Below are 22,153 nucleotides of genomic sequence, written 5' to 3' on the forward strand. Positions count from 1 at the left end.
GGGGGGGGGAATCTGACACCACCACTTACATAGAGCATGGCGGTTATGTAAAAGGCTCGGCCCGTCAATTAACTGTTGGATTCCCCTCCCAGCCACCGTAGGGAGTGGGCCGGTCCCACACACGTGGCTCGGCACGCGGATTCTCTCACACACACACACACACACCCCTTGTTTTGGTGATGCTCAATGCTGGAAGCAGCCTACTTTACACGTGTGATCCGGGTTACTGTGTAATTGCGTGTGTGTGGATAACGGGGGCGGTTTATGTCCATATGGTTGCTTTGGCATACATCTCGGTTTTTAGATGATGGGGATTAAAAATGATCCAATGGGCTGAGTGTGTGAGATTCAAAGAGGAGAGAGACAGAGGGAGGGAGGGAGAGCAGGCCATTGTAGGGATATGAGCCAGTGTGTGTGTGTGTGTGTCGTTTCTGAAAGATGCTGTGGAAAGTTGCCTCATTTTTGCTCAGAATCAGCGCCACTAGTTAGCAGCTGCAGTACACTTCACCACATGCATTAACAAGCCTTACTGTGTACACGCATGTGGATGAACTCAACATACTCTCATGCATATGGCTTGTCTACACACACACACAAGTGCCGAAGGTCTTGACAGCACTCCGTCCTGATCAAACATCCTCTCACACAGACACAGCTCGGGTTTGCGCTGTCTTTCTAGGCGTCTTTTCTTTTTTTTACTGCGGGTAATACACTTGACAGTTTGGTGTGAAGGAGATGCCGCCGGCAGCTGGGGGTGAGACGGGGGGGAGAGCAGGGAGTTGGAGACCAGACGTGAGGACAGAGAGAAAAAGAGACGGGTAGTGGGAGGTGCATTGCATAACAGTCGATTTGGACGCGAGGTTCAGCTCGATGCTGCATGAGAGCACATCATGTTCAATATGGTTGCAGGGCCGTAGCAGAGATTTTGAATGAGCCCATTCCCCCCCCCCCCCCAAAATGCAACCCTTCTGTTGAGCAACTGTCAACATTCCTCTGGAGGCTTATTTGAATGCAGAGTGCATCCTCGTTGTGGGATGATTCAATGCGTGGACCGTACCATGGTGGGATTTGACAGGTGGGTGTGGGGGGGGGGGGCTTAACGGTTGCAGCACACCGTGTTCCGCTTTTTGGCCCCCGCGCTCTTGCGCCCACTCCCTGGCTCGCGTCCCCGCAAGTGCCAGGCCACGCTACCCACACCGCTCAGTCGGAAGGGGCTTTGGATTAGCAGCGAGAGGCGACATGGGCGTTTGATGCTGCAGAGTCGAAACGTAATATCTGCTCTCAGGTTGTGCCTGGGGGGGGGGGATGCGTATCCACACGGAGAGGCCGTTAGGTGACTCAGCAAATGAGCAGTGTCTTGGAACTTTTGGAGTGTGTGTGTGTGTGTGTGTGTGTGTGTGACTCAGCTCCAGTGAGGTATACACGGCTAAATCCCTCTCGACACACAGACATCCCATTGGCACCGCCAAACACACTTCCAATAAAGGTACAATAAACAATCAAAACACATGGCAGTTCCTGGCACAGTCACACATCTGCAAAGCTCTCTCTCTCTCTCACACACACACACACACATATTGTTCCGTCACTCTCGAACACACAAGGACAGCATCTACTGTGTACATGCTCTCCTCCATCTCACTACACGCCATTAAATGTCTCACACGGGAACGGTGAACTCCCACAACTCTTTATTCGGGAACGGCCATAAATGATCCATTCCCCCTCCAGTTTGCTGCAACTCTCCAGTCGGGTCCTGTTGGACTTTTAGCCTTCAATTATTAAAGTAGTCAAAGTGGTAAAAGTGGTAAAAATAACATGGCTGGTGTTTAATGCGTACGATAAATGGTGTCCTGGGGAGTGGCAGCATGTAGCTCTTTGGTGACTTGTTTGTTTTTAATGCTGCTTAAAGTGATGTTGGTGTACTGACGTTAACTGATGAGGTGGATTTAGGATTTATTCAGAATCAGAAGTGATTGTTTGGATGTCTCGCTTTCTTGCTTGCATCTTTTTCCTTCATGTGGGGTTTGATGGACTTGCAGAGTCTACTCTTTCCTTTGCTGAGGCAATGGGAAACAGTCCAGTGACAGCATTGTTCAGCTTTCTCTCCTCCAGCACTTGACTTCACTCTGATTTGAGAGAGAGAGAGAGAGAGAGAGAGAGAGAGAGAGAGAGAGAGAGAGAGAGAGGAGAGAGAGAGAGAGAGAGAGAGAGAGAGAGAGAGAGAGAGAGAGAGAGAGAGAGAGAGAGAGAGAGAGAGAGAGAGAGAGAGAGAGAGAGAGAGAGAGAGAGAGAGAGAGAGAGAGAGAGAGAGAGAGAGAGAGAGAGAGAGAGAAGAGGGGTGGTGATTGAGCGCAAAGGGGGCAGGACTTTTTCTCTCCGGGTCCTATTAAGAGCAAACTTTGTGTTTTTGTTCTCCAAGTTCAGCTCAGTGCTCTCCAGCCTGCACACAGTTCCTTTCTGCTGCTCTTTTTCGTTTCCATTTCTTATTTTTTTTCTTCTCCTCAGTGGTTTTGTTTGCGCGCCTGTTGGTTACTACTGTGCGCTTTTTCATGGGGGATTTGGACACCGGGAGGATGCGCTTTTTGGAGGAACAAACGCTCAAAGTTGTCTCTTCAGCCAGCCCCGGGTTGTTTTAGTAGATAGATGTTCTTCGGGTTGGAATGAACAATGGTGCGGATCCTTGGTGCTCTGGCCGAGGGCATGCTCTGGTTTCGGCTACTGTTGCTGTGCGTCGTGGAGTTGGAGCTGGGAGCCGGGCTTTCTACTTTCCAGGGTTTCTATCTTCCACCTGCGAACGGGTCGCTTCTCACACCTGCTCGGAGGACAGACGGGGTCGTGCGGACCATTGACCGGATTTACCACGGAGGAGGGAAGGTGGGCTACCTGGTGTACCTGGATGGGAGCCGGTTTCAGCTGGACATGGAGCGGGACGAATTGGTGCTGTCGCATCACTTCAGCCCCCAGTATGTGATCGCTATGATGGGTGACAGCCCCGCGGCTTTGCAGCGGGAGTGCGCGTACCGCGGGACTGTGGACTCCAACCCGGAGTCCCTGGCCGTCTTCAACCTTTGCGGCGGGGGTCTCAAGGGTTTCTTCGCCGTGGACCACGCGCGCTACACCATCACGCCTATCATCAGGGCGAAGGGACACGAGCACGACGTGCGCGCCCTGCAGGACAAGGACGCGGAGAGCGCGCTCCACGTGTTCACGCGCGAGAGCTTCAGCTTCGAGGCCATGCGCGAGGGGCGCGAGAGCTGCGGGACGCGTGACGGCCGCAGAGGACGCGGGGATGCGGCGGGGAAGCGACGGCACAGAGGTCGCGGGAACGCGAGACGGGACGGAGAGGGGCTCGCGGAGGAAAGCGCGGGCAGCCACGACGCGCACGGGCGAACACGGTGGAGCCGGCTCACCAAAGCGGCTGCTCCGGAGCACGGCACGCGGAGCAAGCGGTCGGTCTCTCGCGCAAGGCACGTGGAGCTGCTCCTGGTAGCCGACGACACCATGACCAAGAAATACGGCAAGGACTTGAACCACTACCTGCTCACACTGGCCGCCATCGCCTCCAAGCTGTACGGCCACGCCAGCATCGAGAACCCCATCCGGCTGTCGGTGGTGAAAGTGGCCGTGGTCACCGAGAAGGAGAAAGGGCTTGAGGTGTCCAAGAACGCGGCGGCGACGCTGAAGAGCTTCTGCAAGTGGCAGAACCAGCAAAACCCGCTGGACGACGACCACCAGCAGCACCACGACGCCGCCATCCTCTTCACCAGGCAGGTAAACAAAGCTCCCCCTCGCTTTCCACAGCTACCTGTCCGCCTCCGTCTCCCGGCTTCGCGCCCCCGGGTGTGACGCCAAGGCGGCGGAGTGACGCCACGGGTTGTTTTTATTTTGATGGCGCACGCGGTGGCAGCTGTAGCAAAGCACTTGGCGGATAGAGCCTCGGGTGGCTTATTGAACGGCGTATAAACAGCAAATCACACTGAGTGGAAACAACTGACACACATTACCGTTGTTGCGTAACAGCCGAAAAGTGACACATTAAGTGGTTGTTTCGGCCAACTGTGAACCATGTCCCCATTTGGATCACATCAGAAGTGGAGACTGCACAAGCTGCTTCCCACATGTCCCTGCTTGTGTCCAGCCCTTTTCTATATGCTTTCTTCCTCCCTCTCTCTTCTTGTTGCTGAATGTCTCGTGCGTAATGCAGCGCAGCAGCAGTCTGTAAAAGTCCATGAAAAAAACCCCTGTATTTCCTGCGCCTGGTGTTTTTCTAGGCAGGCTCTTCTGTCTCCAGCCTCCCCCTCCCAGTCCCCTGACGGCCCAAAAGCCTCCAAGTCTGTGTGATCTGAGGCGGTGCCCGTGGCCTTCCACACAAATTCTTCCCAGGGTAGGGGGGGGGGGGGGGGGTTGAAATCAGCTGGATGCATTGCAGAAATATCCCTAAACCTCCCTTGAAACTGCAGTTAATTAGGCAGTCATCCCGGCCTTGCAATTCCTCCCTCCCTTATCATTCCAGTCTGCACATGACAGAGCCCAGACATGGATGGTGGTTTGGTTTGGCGGGGTCAAGAGGGCATGAAAACAGCAACCCAGAGACCTCTACGGTAGCCACTGGACACTGGACTTCTCTCTATTCTACTTGGGCTTTGATCCTGTATTAAAATGCTCACCTTGAAAAAATAGCATCCACTTGATTTCAAATCCTATTTCATCTCCAAGCAGTCCATTTTAGAATGTCTTCTGTGTCCAGACACAAAAAGAGACGACCTCACAAAAGGCCAGTGCATCAGCCGGTGCATTGGTGTCTCACCTGTCGCAGCGCTTGCATTATTTACAAACCTGTCCACAGACCTTCACTCACACACATCTCGCCTTCACAATACTGTCGACGCTTGTTGACCGTGTCGATCGTGAGAGGAACTTTTGTTGTACCTCCAGTGGATCATGGACGCCACTGATTCTGTTCAGATGTGTTCCAGGAAATGGCCTGATTGACTGTCGGAGGGTGTCAAATCGTAGTTTGCGTGAAAACAAATAACCTTTCCCCCATCTGTGCATTTGGAGCGACTGTGAAGTAGAACCGGATTTGTTGTAGCCCGCTGAGCGAGAACTGAAGCTCATTGAAGACTTTGTGACTGTGAAGTCAGGCCATTGTTCCCGTATGAGAGGGGGGGGGGGGGGGGGAGGGGGCGGCGGGCGAGCACAGGGTTGGAGGGGAACTCGTCTCTTTGTGGTCAGGTCCAATTACTCCAACACCCCGTGTGCCCGCGGTGAGCTGACCCGTGCGGCGGTGTCACCCAGTTCCACACATACCAGCACCGGGGGGGGGGGGGGGGGCAAAACAACGAGGCTCATTGAGGGGACTGTTACATTAAGTGCTGTGTTGGCTTGTTGTGAGCTCGGGCGGCGGACAAAGCCCCACTGTCAGGTGGGCCGCATGAGAGGGCTGCAGAAAAGCCGCAGAGAGCGACACGCGTGTGTGTTCATGCCGCTGTCCGGTGCTGCAGCAATAGCTCAGATGTGTGGCTGGATATCGCTTGTGATGCCAATTTCACATTGAACGTTGATGAAACCTCATAGTTTGCAGACACTAAGAGCGCCCTTATGTCAGCGTGATTGATGTAAGATACACAATGATGTAGACACAGCGTGCTGCAATACATTTCCTCCACACGTGTGTTTAACGCCACCTTGTGTCATTGTGCGTCTTACAGTCGATGTGAGCGCGTGTGTAGTTTGGACTCCTCCCTTTCCTGTGCACTCCTCCTCCTCCTCCATGTGTTTACGTGTGTGTCTGCGCATTAAAGTGTACATTTCCCAGCCCTCGCCCCCGTCACAGCTAGCCCCTCTATTTGTTTTGACTCTTCCTGATATTTCACACGTGCTACACTTGGTCTGGTGCATGTTGACAACCTGCAGACAGCCAACCTCGGATCCCGAAAAGCCTCGGCGCCCAGGCTCTGTCGGCAGACGCGGACCGGCCAGAGAGTTCATCCTCCTCGTCACACCGCTGATGCACCAGTGACTTTGAAACTGCACTCTTGGCTACAAAAAAAAAGCACTGGATAGCACGGGGGTGACATCATGTTCCGTCAATCACTCGCGACCAATCGTCTGTGGCCGTTACCGTCAGAGCTGTTTTTTTTGCTGCTTTTGATGAGCGGGTTGGTTGCGATCGGCCTGCAGGGCGTTTTCACCGCACAGAGTGAGCTCAACTCTGCCAGAGAGGTTTGAGTGGGTGTCTGGGTCTGGCTGGGTCTGGCTGGCTGTTTGTTCAACGCAAGCCTCGGCTTAGATCGCAAGTGGTCTTGTTACACACACACACACACACACACAGAGCTCTGATCGCCTCCTGACCTTCACGACCAGCCTGCCACCTGTTCTCCTGTTATTTCTGCCAATATTTCTGGAGCTCCTTGTTCTCTCAGTTCTTCTCTTTAATATCCGGCATCCCTCCATCCCGAGCGTCTGATTCCTGTACTCGTTTCTCTCTCCCGAGAGGGCCTTTGCTTGAAAACAAAGTTGGGTGAGAGAGTAGAGTGTGGGAAAACGGGAAAAGAGAAACAGACAAAATGTGAAGACAACGTTCTCTACGTGTGCACACGGTCTGATTCAAAACAAGGATGAAGTCACTTCCTTAAAGAAATGTTTTCCACAATGTTTTGGGCCTTAATGTAGACTTACAGTACTTCCTTTGTCCAGGACCTCTGTGGCCACCACTCCTGCGACACCCTTGGCATGGCGGACGTCGGCACCATCTGCTCCCCGGAGAGAAGCTGCGCCGTCATCGAGGACGACGGGCTTCACGCTGCGTTTACTGTCGCGCATGAGATAGGTAGGCATGGATACAAACACAGATATCAACGCGTCGGGGCATGCACGTCTCTCGTGCTGACTAATATCTCGAGGGCATTGTCTGATGCCGTGCACCTGACACCCGAGCGCTCGGCATGTTTGCGTTTCTCATTCTTGCTGCATGTGCAAACGCCTCATCTCTCTTTTCCGTCGACTCCTTTCCGTGCGTCCCAGGTCACCTACTGGGTCTGTCCCACGACGACTCCAAGTTCTGCGAGGAGCGCTTCGGAGTGAACAGCGACAAGCGGCTCATGTCCTCCATCCTCACCTCCATCGACGCCTCCAAGCCCTGGAGCCGCTGCACCTCGGCCACCATCACGGACTTCTTTGACGACGGCAACGGTGAGTGTGGGAGAAAACGCAGCGCAGTGAAGGGCGCGGTGAAAGAAATTGGCCTTTTTGTTGAACGGCGAGAACTCTTCCCCGCCAGCAGAAGAAGTTTTACTTTCTCCGACAACAAATTGCGTCCATGTGAATTTGACTTGTGATCGCCTTTCTCCCACGGTGCCCCTCGCTGAACGCGGTTTACGAGCAAAACAAAGCTGTAATCGACTAAAAGAGAGTGATTTACAATCCCTTTAACTTCCTAAAGAATGTAGCTGCACTGCAGCCAAAGACGAATCACTGGCAGCCAATCAAGATGAGTTATACCTCATCAGAAGATGTCATTCATTACAGCCATAAAACTTTGTCCGTTGGCGTCCAGTCAGGAAAAAAACCTCCGTTGCTTTCGAAATGATTCATGTGACAACATATCTGCTGCTGCTCCAGCACTTCTATGAGTGATATGTCATACAGGCCAGCCAAAATAAATCCCTTCCCCCTCTTTCCCGCCACAGCCGAGTGCCTCCTGGACTCTCCCCGCCAGCCCCTGTTGGGCCCCGAGGAGCTCCCGGGGCAGAGCTACGACGCCGTCCGCCAGTGTCGCCTGGCCTTCGGCCCCGAGTACACCGTCTGCCCGGGCATGGACGTGTGCGCCCGGCTGTGGTGCGCCGTGATTCGCCAGGGACAGATGGTGTGTCTGACCAAGAAGCTGCCGGCCGTGGAGGGAACGCCCTGCGGGAAGGGACGCGTCTGCCTGCAGGGGAAGTGCGTGGACAAGACCCGCAAGAGGCACTACTCGGTAAGCGGCATCGGGAATGTGGAGGACGGGGAGGTAGATTGCTTTTTATCGTTGAAAAACTGATATTTGAAGCACTCATTTCCACATTGTAAGAGCTCGTCTTTGGGAGACGAAAAAGGCGGCAATGACAAAGATGAAGTCGAGAGGAAAAGAACGCGTGTAACTGGTTTCTTCACTGTGTGGTCTGCTGTATTTATGCCTCTGCTGATCTGTGCTATTTGCTTTCTTGGCCTCGCTTAAACAGATCTAAATTGAATTTGGCCGTTAAAGGACCAAATCTGTTCTTGGCAGCCTGTCGACACTGTGTGTGCGTGTGTGTGTGTGTGTGTGTGTGTGTGTTAGGGAGGGAATGTCAAAAAGAATGGGAAAGAATATTTTCTTTGTGGGTATTTGTCACATGACATTTGTCGGGTCTGACTCGATCCCTGGCAGAGCAACGTTAAGCCCCTCCATTTTAGACTTAAGAATCTTAAATCTATTCCTCGCCGTATGACTGCAGGTGAAGTGGCTTTTACCGTGGAAAGTACTGCTGTATAAAGACTCGACAGTGGAACTCAATGGGAAAGCTCTGCAGGATGATAAACTTTGTCTCATAAAATGTTAAATGCTACTTATCCAGTCTTTTTCTTTTTTTCATCACCGATGACTCACGTCGCGCTGCTTGGAAAAACCAAAATAGGGACATTACCTTAAGAATTTCATTCAGACTGTTCCTCAGGGGAAGCATGTGAGCTGCACCACAGATCCAGTCACGCTGTGTTCATGAGAGGCTTTATCACATGGAGATAGCCCCGTCTCTTTTCCACACCACAATGCATGCCACATTGTTCTTCACATGTCTGATGAGCACTAATTGTCCTCTCTCATCGCCTCTCTTTTTTTGTCTTTCTGTCCCCTTCATCCCTCTCTCCTCTGTCATTTCCTCCAACTCTTGTTCCCTCTTTCATCTTCCCTCTCCTCTCCTCTCCGTCTCCCAGGCGTCCCACCACGGCAGCTGGAGTTCCTGGGGTCCTTGGGGTGCGTGCTCCAGAACGTGCGGAGGCGGGGTGCAGTTCGCCCAACGCCTGTGCAACAACCCGCCGCCGCGGAACAACGGGCGCTACTGCACGGGAAAGAGGGCCATTTATCGGTCCTGCAACGTCCCACCATGTCCAGCATCGAGTGAGTGCGACAGCCCGGGAATGCATGCATGAGTAGAACAGCACACGGTGTTGTTTATTTATCATTTAGTTCTTTATTTCAACCCTCTTTTAATGGGACTTCTCTCCAGATAAGAGCTTCCGGCAGGAGCAATGTGAGGTGCGCAACGGCCCCCAGATGGATCCGAAAGGGGTGAAGACCTTTGTCGAGTGGGTGCCTAAGTATGCTGGAGTCCTCCCCAAAGATGTGTGCAAGTTGACCTGCAGAGCAAAAGGAACAGGATACTATGTGGTGTTCTCTCAGAGGGTGAGTTAGTAGAAAAAGAAAGAAAGATCGCAGTGTATTTAAATATTTAAAAGGAGCAGCGTGTAGGATTTAGTGGCATCTAGTGGTGAGGTTGCAGATTGCAACCAGCTGAAAAAGCCTCCCTGTCAAAGCTTGTTTGTCCGTTCTGGGCTACCGTAGAAACATGGCGGTGCAACATGGCGGACTCGGTGACGAGGACCCACACCCTATGCAGATATGAAGGGCTCGTACGAAGCTAACGTAAACGATTCTTAGTTTTAGGGGATTATCCACGAATGAAAACATAGTTATGAATTCCATTTATGCTAATCGACCCCTAAAACCCTACACGTTGGACCTTTTTAATGGAAATATAAAAATGTGGGAAATGATTTTGTGACTGCTTGTCTTCAGGTGGTTGAGGGGACAGAGTGTCGTCCATACAGCAGCTCGGTGTGCGTGAAAGGGAAGTGTGTACGGACAGGCTGCGACGGCATCATCGGCTCCAAGCTCCAGTTTGACAAGTGTGGCATTTGTGGAGGCGACAGCACAGGATGTATACGCGTTGTGGGCAACTTCACCAAGAAGAGGTAAGAGAAACAGAGGACTTCAAGAGTGCGTCATTCGTCTTCGTATCATGGGATATACTATATATATATATATAGTATATCTCATGAATTTGGAATATGCTGAAATGTTCGTATTGTTAATATTCACTTTCTCTCTTGCCAAACAGTAAGGGCTACACTGACGTGGTGAAGATCCCGGCAGGCTCCACCCACGTCAAGGTTCGCCAGCACAAGGCCAAGGACCAGACCCGCTACACCGGCTACCTGGCCCTCCGACGGCCCAACAACGAGTACCTCCTAAACGGCAAGTTCATGATCTCCACCTCCGAGACAGTCATCCCGCTCAACGGTTCCGTGCTCAACTACAGCGGCTGGAGCCAGAGGGACGAGTGGCTTCACAGCATGGGTCCCGGGGCCCTCCGAGAAGCCTTGGTGGTCCAGATTCTGGCGACGGACGCTAAAAAGCCCCTGGATGTTCGTTATAGTTTCTTCATGCCCCGACGGACAGCCCCACAGCAGCCGTCAGCTCCGCTCATCCCCAACCCCAAGTTGACCCCTGTTCAGAGCACTACAAGAGTCTCAAGCACCACCACCACCACCACCACCACCACTACATCTTCCTCCGCTCCCTCTGTCCTGGTCCCAGGGCCACCGACAGCTCCCGGTCCCTCCACCCCAACTCCCGGGCCCCGTTGGGTAACGGGGTCCTGGATGACATGCTCCAGGACTTGTGACACTGGCTGGCAGAGCCGGACTGTGCAGTGTAAGGACCAGAATGGGAAACTGTCCAAGGGCTGCACGTTAGGTGCCCGACCCTCTGCCTTCAAACACTGTCTGGCGAAGAAATGTTGAGGCGGAAGGAGTTTAATCTGTACATCTGATAAAAGGTCTCCAGTGCTGGATGTAGGACTATGGACCAATACATTTAAGAACCTTAAACAGGAAATGTGAAATTTGGCTGATCGCGCCTGGACCAGATACGCAGAGACCCAGAGACAGACTGTCGTGGATGTACCCGACTATATGCCAGAGGAATGTCCTGGAATCATAGCAGCCATGCAGAGCACAAGTAGAACGGTGGACAGTGTCCGTATGACAGTGGCGAGGAACGCCCTGGCGTGGCCGACGACTTACATTGCATGTCTTTTCCACATGGACAGTAACTGATTCTCTTTACTAAGGTCTCCAAACCCTGGCGGCTCAGTGTGTGTTGCCCTGTAATGGCATGCCTGTCGCGTTGTTGTTTTTTTTCATGCTATTCTAATCACTGTGGGGAGTTGGAAGCACTCGTTATTCACCTTGTCTGCCCGAATCGTAGCCCAGTCACACTGGACATTTCACTCACTGAACAGCTCATAGAATGTTGAAATGATGAACTCACCGGATTGAAAAATCTTTGTAGCAGTCTTTGTAGCAACGAATCATGTCAAATCAACAATTGCTCAGGGTGTCTATTTCTTAAAGCAACTTGAGTGCATCCTTGCAGTATTGTAACTGAAATGGTGGTCTCCTTACCTTCTGGCTGCCTACCAATACTCTTCCCGTAAATACATTCATGAGCCACTCAAAGACCGAAATGTCCAAAAGACAGGAGACATACATGATGGTCCTGGATCAGGGCTACCCATATGCCCCGACTATAAGCGCTCTGTGTCTTTGTTTGACGGATCAGTCCAGCTGGAAATCTAGAAGCAGCACCAGAAGAAGGGCAGACGTAACATGAACCATTTCCCATCGTGGTGACCAAGAAGGAATGGGTGAACCCAGACATTTGGTCGGGAAGGAAGTCGACCCAGAAGACACAAGCCACCTGTGCAGCTTGTTGATACACCAGCATGGTGTGATGGGATGGAAGCGTACGGTGGCCTTCAAGGGACAAACTTTAGAACAGTTAAATCGACAAAGGGGCAAAGTAACCACGACACTCCTTCACACTTATGGAGGTTAATGATGACTCGCAGGTTTTGGGCAATGCTTGATTATTTGTGTGTGTGTGTGTGTGTGTGTGTGTGTGCTTGCACATTCTTCCAGGCCTGTGTTTGAAGCACATTGTCGTGGCAGTCAATATCTGTTTGTTGGTCTGTTTCTCTGTTTCGGAAGCAATAGTGTGACAATGTGAGCCCTGGATACTCGCAACGACAGCAAGGGAGACACTAATGCCGTCATTAATGTCCTTTTGCAATTCACCTCCTTCTTTTCATCACTCATTCTCTATTTTACTGCTTTTGTTTGATCTGTTTCCCACTCTGGTGGGTGCTGTTCGTCACATTGCAAGAAGTCAGATTGTGCCACAGAATAGATGATTTTAAAGGGTCAGTTCACCCAAAATACAAAGAATCGAGACATCGAGATATCCTTCTGGTGCAACCAGCCCAGTCAACGAAGGGAATTCCTTTTCCGGCCGTAACAGCTTTGAAAAGTGACATTTACAATTTTCGGAAGAAAATCCAGAGACAATGCCTCGTTTACGACAATCCACAGACCTCACTGTCAATAATTTACGTGGAACTACTTCCTGCTATAGAGATAGTGCCGATACTCTGGGACACTGATTGTGGAAAATGATGTTGCTGTTGATTTAAAGAAATAGTTTGACACTTTGGGAAGTTTACTTCTTCATTTTCTTGCTCAGAAATAGATCTGAAGAGTGATACCACTGTCGTGCCTGTCCGCGTTACATATGAAGCTAGAGCCAGGAAATGGTTAGCATAGCTTAGCATTGAGACTCGAAGCAAGGGGAAAGAGATGGTGTCCAAAGAATAAAAATACACCGACCAGCATCTTTTAATGTGGTTTAATATTGTTTGTTTAATTTGTGCAAAAATCGGAGTGTAAAAACAACAATTTGCCCGTTTTAATGCTAAGCTAACGCACTGCTGGCTCTAGCTTCATATTGAACGGACACGTATGAGTGTGGTATCAATCTTCTTGCCTATCACTCAAGAAAGTTAATCAAAATGTCCAACTTGATTTTTTACTAAGTAAAAAATAAACAATCTGCATCACTAAATGCCACCAGGTATAAGTGAGGAGCTTTTATGGTTATTTTGGGGACCTTGTTCCTTAAAATCCTCCACCAAATCTCACCATATCATGCTTTGATTTGGTTATTTAATCAAGGCTGCATTAAGAGTGTCGACAATGCACATTACATATCAAATGGACTAAAAATACCTGCCTGTAATTGTTTACATTACATTACTTACAAAAGAAACCACAAGGAAGGTCTTCAGATCGCACATGACCCGGGTCAACACACCACTCACACACTGCTCTCTCCTCTTCCCACACACGTTCAGATTTATTGACACAATGTAGACTCTTTTTTTTTTTGTACGATGAGTAGATCTTTCATATACGAGTTAGTATTCAACCATATTTACACAGAAATGCACACGTGCAGACACACCGAAAACAACCCATCAGTTCCAAAGCATTTGAGTGTTTCAGAAACCCCCCCCCACACACACACACACACACACAATCTACTCTGACTCTTCCAGTGGGGAAACCCCGCTTGCTGAACGACAGAAACACAGCACTGAACTTGTAATTTATTGTTTGTACAACTGGTGTGTGTGTGTGTAAATAAAAAAAACAAGGAGATGAGTTTTATTTATTATAGTAATTTTTGTATCAAATTACTATTAGACTTAGGAATACGACTGTGCAGAATCATTCCTTTGTGAGAATATAGTGTTTCTTTTCTAGTCATCCACATGAATATATGTACATAAAATCTATATATTTAAATATCTCCGTGTCTGTGTTGTTCATGTTGCCACGGCATCAATACATTTTATTTATCTTACCTGTGTTTTAAATGTTGCCAATCAGTCACTATCCGCACACGCAAGTCATGACAGGAGGCCCATTGTCACTATGTGGCCTTTTGCCTGAAGCAATGGTGGAAGAAGTACTGAAATAATCATATTGCGATGCAATTATGTTCCATTTCATGTTCAAAAAAAAAACATTAAACTGAAGTAAAAGTACAGACTTAAACAACAGCAATATATGTAATATACAATGCAAAGTACACAGAAAGTATCAAAAGTAAACATCCGCAGTGGCCCCTTTGAGACTGTTCTAAATATTGGATTCATATTATTGATGATACAACATGTAAGCAGCCTTTCAATTCATCATCTCATAAACGTGCAGTTCTGACACCATTCTAAACAGTACATCAGTGTAGTGTTGCCTCCCACAGGTCAGTGGCTCACGGCCTCCACCTTTACAAGCTCCCAAATGTGATTCTAAGGCGCCACCCGCCGGCTACGCTTGTGATTGGTCCATCTAGTCATGGAAAATCCCTCCAGCAGTCTGGGGAAATTCCATGACTCGTGCCTACCATCTTCTGGGAAATTATGAAATTACAACTATTCGCTTTTTATTACCTGTTGCTTTTAAGGTGGACTGCAATAATATGTCCCTTCAGAGACTGATCAGTGAGTCACAAGTTGCACACTGCAGTGCAAGTTGTGTTTGTGTTGATGTACTCATTACAAAAAAACAGAGCAAGAACATATTGTACGATTATATTCTCATATTTTCATCATATTAACATAACAACAAAACATTACAATATTGAAGGAGTATTTTAGTTCACTTTCCCGAAATAGTTGGTCCTTAAAAGTCTGCTTTGAATTGAGTTTCACTTGGATGTGGTTTCGCTCGATAATATTATTTCTGCTTTCCAGTTATCTTTCATGAAACTCCAGCGTAAACTCGTCCCGTCTGTTCGAGAGAAGGAACAGTCCGGGTGGGTGGGAGTAAACCGGAGGACAGGGGCTCTGTCTGCCCTGGTTTAAGCGCAGAGGCAGCCAGCTGAGAAGCGCTCCACCTTAAGTCCTCAGCGGCCCCTCTCTGCTCCCGGGGAGCAGCGCTGCCGAACCCGGCCACGGCGCACCACAGCCGGCTTGGCACGGAGGAGGTGAGTACGACTCCCGGAGCCGTGGCCAGCACGATATTACCATTCCGGACCTGCTGCCATCTCCCTTCTCCAGTTGCACTGCACTGCCACTGCTCCACATCAGCCACTGCTGCCTGTCACCCTGATTTATGTTGGAATGGACAGTTTAATAAAATACATGTAGCTCAGTGATTAATGAAGTAAATGTATACTTATGTTACTGGGAAGCTTTTTGGGTAAATTGAGCAATTCGATTCTGTGACAAACATCATAAGAATATATTCAGTCGTAATATTCGTGGGTTATGGCTGTATTAGTACATCTTGTGACAGACTAGCAGAGTTTGAAGAAGAAAACGTTCTCTGCCCAAAGCTCTCTATCCTGCGCAATGATTGATTATTATGGCAACGCTCCAGGTCGCTGGTGCGTTTTCGTTGCGCACGGGATTTGGCCCCTCTCACATCAAAGGGCCCTCAGGAAAGGGGTGGTCCCGAGGCAGGGGGATATATAGGAGGGACCTGCTCTGTTCTGACTGCAAGGCAAGAGCAGAGAACAGACTTAACGGGTCAGCAGAGGAAAAACCTGCCCCCGAATTTAAAGAGAGCTAGACACTGAGACATCTGCTGAGTTTTGGAGAGAAGAGACCTGTTGGATTTACCACCGAGATCCAGCTTTTATTTTCATATATTTTCATTTTTTTTGCAACAAGCCAGACCTGCACATAACTTTAAACGACTTTTGCACTGGATTTGATCCCTTTTTAGATTTGTATGCGTGTGCGTAATTTCGGACACAGTTTTGTGGAAGTTCAAATACGTGGGGTCTGTTGCTTGTAGTGGAAAATATTTTAAAGGATTTATTTGCTTCCTCGTAGAGACTTTATTATCGATTTGTCTTTCCACTTCTCGGATTTCACAGTTGTATGATGAGGCTTTTAAACATTTCCATTGGTTTAATCGCCGCTCTGTGCGTCGGCGCGGCGCACAGCTCCTGGGAGGAGAGCACCGTGGTGCCGGTCAGAATAGACCCAATGGCCCGGTCAGAGAGCGAAACCGAACCGTGGCGGACTCTCTCCGCTGAGGAAAAGGAGAAGGAGGCGGAGATGAGGGAGTACCGGTTGGACGTATTTGGCAAGGAGCTGGTCTTGCAGCTAGAGCCTGACCAGACCTTCTTGGCGCCCGGTTTTGTCTTCCACATTGTGGGGAGTCCTGAGTCCGAACCGACACGGGAACCCAAGAGCGGAGCCGAGCCGGGTTGTTTCTTCTCTGGCACAGTGAACGGAGAGGAACACTCTGCCGCTGCGCTCAACCTGTGCCACGGACTCCGGGGCGGATTCTACTTTCAGGGAGAAGAGTATTTTATTCAGCCCCTGAACTCGAGTGACTTCATAGGCACCGAGGAGGATGTCCACATGATCCGCCGGAGAGGTCGGGCAGCTTTAGCTGAGGAGGGGAGCGCCAAGTGCGGGGTCAACGAGGACGAGGAGAGGGTGCCAAAGAATCTGGAGAGAGAAGAAAAGCACGGAGCCGCTAACGCAGACCAGACAGGTAAGGCTGCAGAAATACTATGCGCATTTTACGCGCTATTACTCATTTCATAGTCGACCAAACTGAAAATATTTGATCAGCAACCTTAAAAGTGTCAATACACACAGAAAGGGTGATTAATTCACTCTGTAGAATGTATACAAAAGCCGAATGACCTTTTTTTATACAAGGCTATCGTGTATACGCTGCCCAAACTGCTTTTAGCTGGAGTTGTGCGTGTGCCAATGAGCACAGCATGCACATTGAATCCCAGCTACCTTTTTGACAGCGCCGTCTGCGCACTACCAGAGATGAGGAAGGGAGGGGAGGGGAGAGGGGGGCGAAGTTCTCCAGGAGGGGAAAGAGGAGGAGTGGCGGAGGAAGGGGAGGGGAGCAGCGGGGTTGGCGCCAGGCAGAGCCCGGTGGTGCTGAGACCGTGAACTCGCCTCCTGGTACAACTCGCACCGGTAGACATTTTTCCCCAGAGAGGATTTTCTCCCCTCGCATAATTTTCCACCAGAGAAGGTCATTTTAGGAATGTGGACCCTGAGGAGGGAGGAGCCACCGGTGGTGTGACGCTGATCACGGAAGCCTGGCTCCTCCAGGCACATCCAGAGCTCTCCTTGGAGCCTCCATGCCTCTGAATAATGGGCCTTTGTAGCTGCTATTTAGAACACTGGTCGGGTTTTGCAGTGTGCAGACTGTTCCAGACAAACTGAATAATGCCTATTACAAATAACAGTGCAGTAGAATCAGGACTGAAACCTGATATCTCCTCACATGGCCTGTACCGTTTGGTCTGACTTCTCTGTGTCTCTCTTCTCTCCCTTCAGACCACCACAGAACCAGACGTTTTGTTTCCACCCCTCGCTACATGGAGATCATGCTCGTGGCCGACCAGTCCATGGCTGAGTTCCACGGCGCCGGGCTGAAGCCCTACCTCCTGACCATCATGGCAGTGGCGTCCCGCCTCTACCGCCACCCCAGCATCCACAACTCCATCAGCCTGGCGGTGGTGAAGCTGCTGGTGGTGTACGAGGAGGAGCGAGGCCCTCAGGTGTCGTCGAACGCCGCCATGACCCTCCGCAACTTCTGCCACTGGCAGCGGCAGCACAACCCACCCAGTGACCGCCACCCTGAGCATTATGACACCGCTGTGCTCTTCACCAGGACGGTAAGTTGGCGTGGGGAGAAGGGGAAGCGTGTTAAAACAGAGAATGGATTAGTGATCGACAAGAAGGAAGAGAAGCAACATTCAAGAGTATTCACACGTTCATTTTGCTCTCTGTCTGACTGTTTAGGACCTGTGTGGTGCCCACTCTTGTGACACTCTGGGCATGGCAGATGTTGGCACCGTGTGCGACCCTGACAGAAGCTGCTCAATCATTGAGGACGATGGGCTGCAAGCAGCATTCACTGTGGCACATGAACTGGGTAAGTGGAAGCAAAACATCTTCTCAACAATCACATATGCCACTTTTACAAGAGGTGATCAAAGAACGTTCATGTCTGTCCTCCAGGCCACGTCTTCAACATGCCTCATGACGATTCCCAGCTGTGCTCCGGGGTCAACGGTCTCCACTGGGGCTCCCACATGATGGCCTCCACCCTGTCCAACCTGGACCAGCAGCAGCCGTGGTCCCCCTGCTCCGCCCTCATGGTCACTACCTTTCTGGACAACGGCCATGGTCAGTGCCTGCTGGATAAACCGGTCAAACCTCAGCCGCTCCCTCAGCCCCTGCCCGGGACGGTGTATGACGCAGACCACCAGTGTCGGCTTACCTTTGGCGACGACTCCCAGCACTGCCCCGATCTGAGCACCATGTGCGCAGCTCTGTGGTGCACCGTGACCACATCCAATGGTTTGCTGGTGTGCCAGACGAAGAACTTCCCCTGGGCTGATGGAACGTCATGCGGGCATGACAGCTACTGCCTGGCCGGACAGTGTCTCACTAAGAGCCAAGCCGCCAAACACCAGGTAGGAACCAACCAGACCTAAACCAATTACACTTCAAAAAACATCCCAAAACACTGTACAATCCAAAGTAGTTAAGATATATTGCACCATCGCATGCTGCAAAATTGTCTCATGCCTCCCAACTTTGAATCAATCATCTCCAACTACCAATGAATCGTGCTCATGTCCCTGTTGCTTTTAGACTCCTGTCAATGGTAGCTGGGGAGTGTGGGGTCCCTGGGGCGACTGCTCTCGGACCTGCGGTGGAGGGGTGCAGTATTCCTTTCGTTCCTGCGATAACCCTTTGCCCAAGAACAGTGGCATGTACTGCGAGGGCAAGAGGATCCAGTACCGCTCCTGTAACTCGGACACCTGCCCTGATACCAACGGTAAGACGCCTTTGTTACCACAGAAATCTCAGATCAGATTTGAGAAATGTTCCAGGCGCTTTCTTTGACGTCATGAAAATGAAATGTCTTTGCACCACATGCTGCAGTTGTTCTCAGGAAGATGTCACGTTTTGATGTACCTCGCACATTGGTGTGAAAGCTAGCAGGCGGGCCAGGCTGAACAAGCAGTAAATCTGACCCCTCTCCGTTTCTTTCTCAGGCCTGTCATTCCGCGAGGAACAGTGCCTGGCCCACAACGACATGTCAGCCCAAGTGTCGCTGGGTTCAGGCGAGGGTGTCGAGTGGGTGCCCAAGTATGCTGGAGTTTCACCCAAAGACCGCTGTAAGCTGGTGTGCCGGGCCAAGGGGACTGGATACTTCTTTGTCCTTAAATCTAAGGTGAGAGTTGCTCGATTATATTGAGAAACTTTGTTTCTTAACTGTTTTAGAATGTTGAAAGATCAGCGATTGTAATTTCTCTCATCCCCTTGGCTATACTGTCTTGCTGGGGAAGACTTCAACCGCCTTCCATTCGACTCTTATGTAACAGTCTTACTAGACATAGCTCTTAAGTAGCATTTGTGTCTCTCTGCTGCCCCCAGGTGGCTGACGGCACGCCCTGCAGCCCAGACTCCACCTCAGTCTGTGTTCAAGGCCAGTGTGTCAAGGCAGGATGTGAGCGCGTCATCGGCTCCAACCGGCGCTTTGATAAGTGCGGTGTGTGCGGAGGAGACGGCTCTACCTGCAAGAAAGTGTCTGGCTCTCTGGAGCGTGCCAGGTACATATCCAACTGTCTTTTCCTCATCTACGAATATACGGTCCGGTAATAGACACTGACACATCACAGTATCATTTTTATGACTCAGTCTGACCTCCGTGTGTCTCTGTTTTTAGGCCTGGTTACCAGGATGTTGTCACCATCCCTGCTGGTGCCACCCACCTGGACGTGAAGCAGCGTGCCCCAGTCAACAGTCGTCATGATAACAGCTACTTGGCAGTGCGTCGCCAGGATGGAACCTATCTGTTAAATGGCGCTTACAAGCTGATGACCATGGAGACCGACATCGCCTTGCGAGGGGCACAGTTGCGATACAGCGGCTCCTCCGCCACCCTGGAGCGCATCCGGAGCTTCGCCCCGCTCCCCGAGCCCATCACCATCCAGGTGCTGTCCGTGGGGGAGGCCCCGAGGCCCCGGGTTAAGTTCAGCTATTTTGCCCCGAGACCCAACAATGCTGCTTCAGTCTCCAACAGCAATGGAGGCCGCCGCCATTCCATCAATGCCATCAGGGAGGTGGGTGGAGCCGAGTGGACCCTGAGGAAGTGGGGTCCGTGCTCCCAGACCTGTGGCGGAGGTGTGCAGCAGAGAGAGGTGGTGTGTCTAGATCCCCATGGGCGTCCCTCCAGAGATTGCCCGGAGGAGCTGCGCCCCTTGGCCTCTCGGTCCTGCGCCACCCAGTCCTGTCCCTCCTGGCTTCTCGGAGAATGGTCGGTATGCTCCAGGACCTGCGGCCGAGGCTTCCGCAAACGCCAACTGCGCTGCATCGGCCACGACGCTCGCACGCTAACCCATGACAGCTGTGACTCCAAAGGCCGGCCGCGGCCTCTGCTGGAACTGTGCAATCAGAGTGCCTGTTAAGGAGTGCTCTCCAGTCATACGCCCAGCTCTCAGAAAGACACCAGATAGAAACTCTGACCTTCACAGCCTCCTTTTTTTCACACGGACAAACTAAAGAGGCAGATGAATGTTTACATCCAGAGCAAGAGCGGCTTTCATGGGTTCCAGGTAGTCTGAAAGTCCCTTGATGGGTCCAACACGACTGCCTCAATAAAGGCCAATTTGTACCCATTCCCTCCATCCATTTTGGGGCCAGACGGCGGTCCACAGTGGCACTGCCTCCTAGTTGAAGCAATAAAGACTGATTACAGCTCGCTGCCTGTCTGGCATCAGCGCAACAGTGGCACATTATGCCTCCCATCAGGGGAAAGAGAGAAAGCATGGACATTCCTGATGTCCTAAAGGAGCACGCTGCTTACCGTGCCAATGTCACGCTTTACGTGTGTGTGCGTGAGTGAGTGTGAGACTGTGTGTGTGTGTGTGTGTTACATTTTGAATGCTTGTATTTGATGTTTGTCCAAGCTGGGCTGGACAGACACATAAGGGGTTGGGGTCGGGGATGCTATTGCAGAGTATGTAAAGAAACTGAGAAATGAAAGAGATGAGCTCATATTCTACTTACTCGCCCCATCAGGTATGGAAATAAAGATAGCTAATAGTCTTCGTGTTTATGTTCAAGCCAGTTTATTTGTCACAAACCTGTAGCACTTCGTCTTTGTTTTTTGCCAGCGGCACATTGTAATACCCAGTTGTCTCTAAATGCCTCAGTACGCTGTACTTTGTCCTTTAGCCATATCTTGCCCTCGTCTACACAGCCTTCAATGAGGGAACTCTTCAAAGACCAAAGAGGAGTGTGTGTGTGAGTGAGTGAGTGTGTGTGTGTGTGGAGATCTAAAGAGGGACTTGTCTCCTGCTACTACTTCATAAGTAAGTCTCTCCTGCCTTCTGCGAAGGCACCTTGGTTTTCTTTCTATCAAGTCTTTTCCTTTTGTACAGAATATCCAAACATTATTTATTTTTGTACAGCCTGTTAAATATAATCATGTGGCTTTTTTAATATTATTTTCTATTTGTTATTGAGATCACAGAAGGGAGTAGAATATATATAGAGTATTTATACAGTGTTATATATATATATATGAATAAATATATGGTCCTAGGTTCATGAATAAAGTATCACATTGACTTGTGAAGCTGTTGTCTCCAGAGTGGTTTGTCTGTTTGACGTTGGAAGGTGCACTGATTTCCACTCACACACTTTATTTTAATCCACCAATTGCTGCACGCAGCTTGGCGACCTGTGAGAGCAGAGACGGAACCACATTTCACCAGCTGTCAAGCTCTTTTCATCGGTAAGCCTGCCAACCGAAACCCACTAGAAGAGAGTTTGTGAACATGTCCAAGGCTGCCAAATGTCAGAATCCATAATCTACATTCAGACCCGAACGGATAATTGCCACCAGGAAGAAGTACTTCATTTATCAGAAACAGCTAACCCCCGATGATACCTTAAAGGTACAGTGTCTAGCATTTCGGGGCATCTATTGGTAGAGGACCCACGAGGCCATGTAGCCCAGATTGGACAAACCAAACCCGTCGAATTCACCGTCCTTCCTTTCGCCTGATAGCGCGGAAATGACCTTTAGAAAATGAGTGATGTATTTTCACCTCTTCTGGAGTCAGGCATCTCCCTGAACTTTCTGAACCCCAGGCGGGACCAGAAAATACCTCAGCACCGTCACTAAAGGCTGTCTCTTCCTGTTGGGCCCTGAGGAAGCT

The 22,153-nt window shown here is 50.4% G+C and overlaps 2 protein-coding genes across 2 annotated transcripts; both read left to right on the forward strand.

Moving 5' to 3' along the window:
* The first annotated feature begins 2,549 nt into the window (after positions 1 to 2,549).
* Positions 2,550 to 13,706, forward strand: adamts5 (ADAM metallopeptidase with thrombospondin type 1 motif, 5 (aggrecanase-2)). The gene is made up of 8 exons (XM_079296770.1): positions 2,550 to 3,774; positions 6,703 to 6,835; positions 7,030 to 7,197; positions 7,695 to 7,978; positions 8,956 to 9,139; positions 9,249 to 9,424; positions 9,818 to 9,993; positions 10,140 to 13,706. The coding sequence occupies exons 1-8, from the start codon at positions 2,671 to 2,673 to the stop codon at positions 10,822 to 10,824; spliced, it is 2,910 nt and encodes a 969-aa protein (XP_079152896.1). The 5' UTR covers positions 2,550 to 2,670; the 3' UTR covers positions 10,825 to 13,706.
* A 1,738-nt stretch (positions 13,707 to 15,444) lies between these two features.
* Positions 15,445 to 21,546, forward strand: adamts1 (ADAM metallopeptidase with thrombospondin type 1 motif, 1). The gene is made up of 8 exons (XM_079296106.1): positions 15,445 to 16,434; positions 17,247 to 17,587; positions 17,715 to 17,847; positions 17,934 to 18,391; positions 18,573 to 18,759; positions 18,980 to 19,158; positions 19,362 to 19,537; positions 19,654 to 21,546. Exons 1-8 carry the CDS (start codon positions 15,810 to 15,812, stop codon positions 20,393 to 20,395), a joined length of 2,841 nt encoding a protein of 946 aa, XP_079152232.1. The 5' UTR covers positions 15,445 to 15,809; the 3' UTR covers positions 20,396 to 21,546.
* Positions 21,547 to 22,153: the final 607 nt, after the last annotated feature.

The sequence above is a fragment of the Melanostigma gelatinosum genome (genome assembly GCF_949748355.1).
Source record: "Melanostigma gelatinosum genome assembly, chromosome: 24".
NCBI lineage: Eukaryota > Metazoa > Chordata > Actinopteri > Perciformes > Zoarcidae > Melanostigma > Melanostigma gelatinosum.

What these genes read in the sequence shown, in the direction of transcription:
- adamts5 (XM_079296770.1), top strand. Translation starts at nt 2,671, where the DNA reads ATGGTGCGGATCCTTGGTGCTCTGGCCGAGGGCATGCTCTGGTTTCGG. An exon ending in CCATCCTCTTCACCAGGCAG is followed by an intron (nt 3,775 to 6,702) that starts GTAAACAAAGCT and finishes TCCTTTGTCCAG; the next exon opens with GACCTCTGTGGCCACCACTC. An exon ending in ATGTGGTGTTCTCTCAGAGG is followed by an intron (nt 9,425 to 9,817) that starts GTGAGTTAGTAG and finishes GCTTGTCTTCAG; the next exon opens with GTGGTTGAGGGGACAGAGTG.
- adamts1 (XM_079296106.1), top strand. Translation starts at nt 15,810, where the DNA reads ATGATGAGGCTTTTAAACATTTCCATTGGTTTAATCGCCGCTCTGTGC. An exon ending in CGCTAACGCAGACCAGACAG is followed by an intron (nt 16,435 to 17,246) that starts GTAAGGCTGCAG and finishes CTCTCCCTTCAG; the next exon opens with ACCACCACAGAACCAGACGT. An exon ending in CTGTGCTCTTCACCAGGACG is followed by an intron (nt 17,588 to 17,714) that starts GTAAGTTGGCGT and finishes CTGACTGTTTAG; the next exon opens with GACCTGTGTGGTGCCCACTC.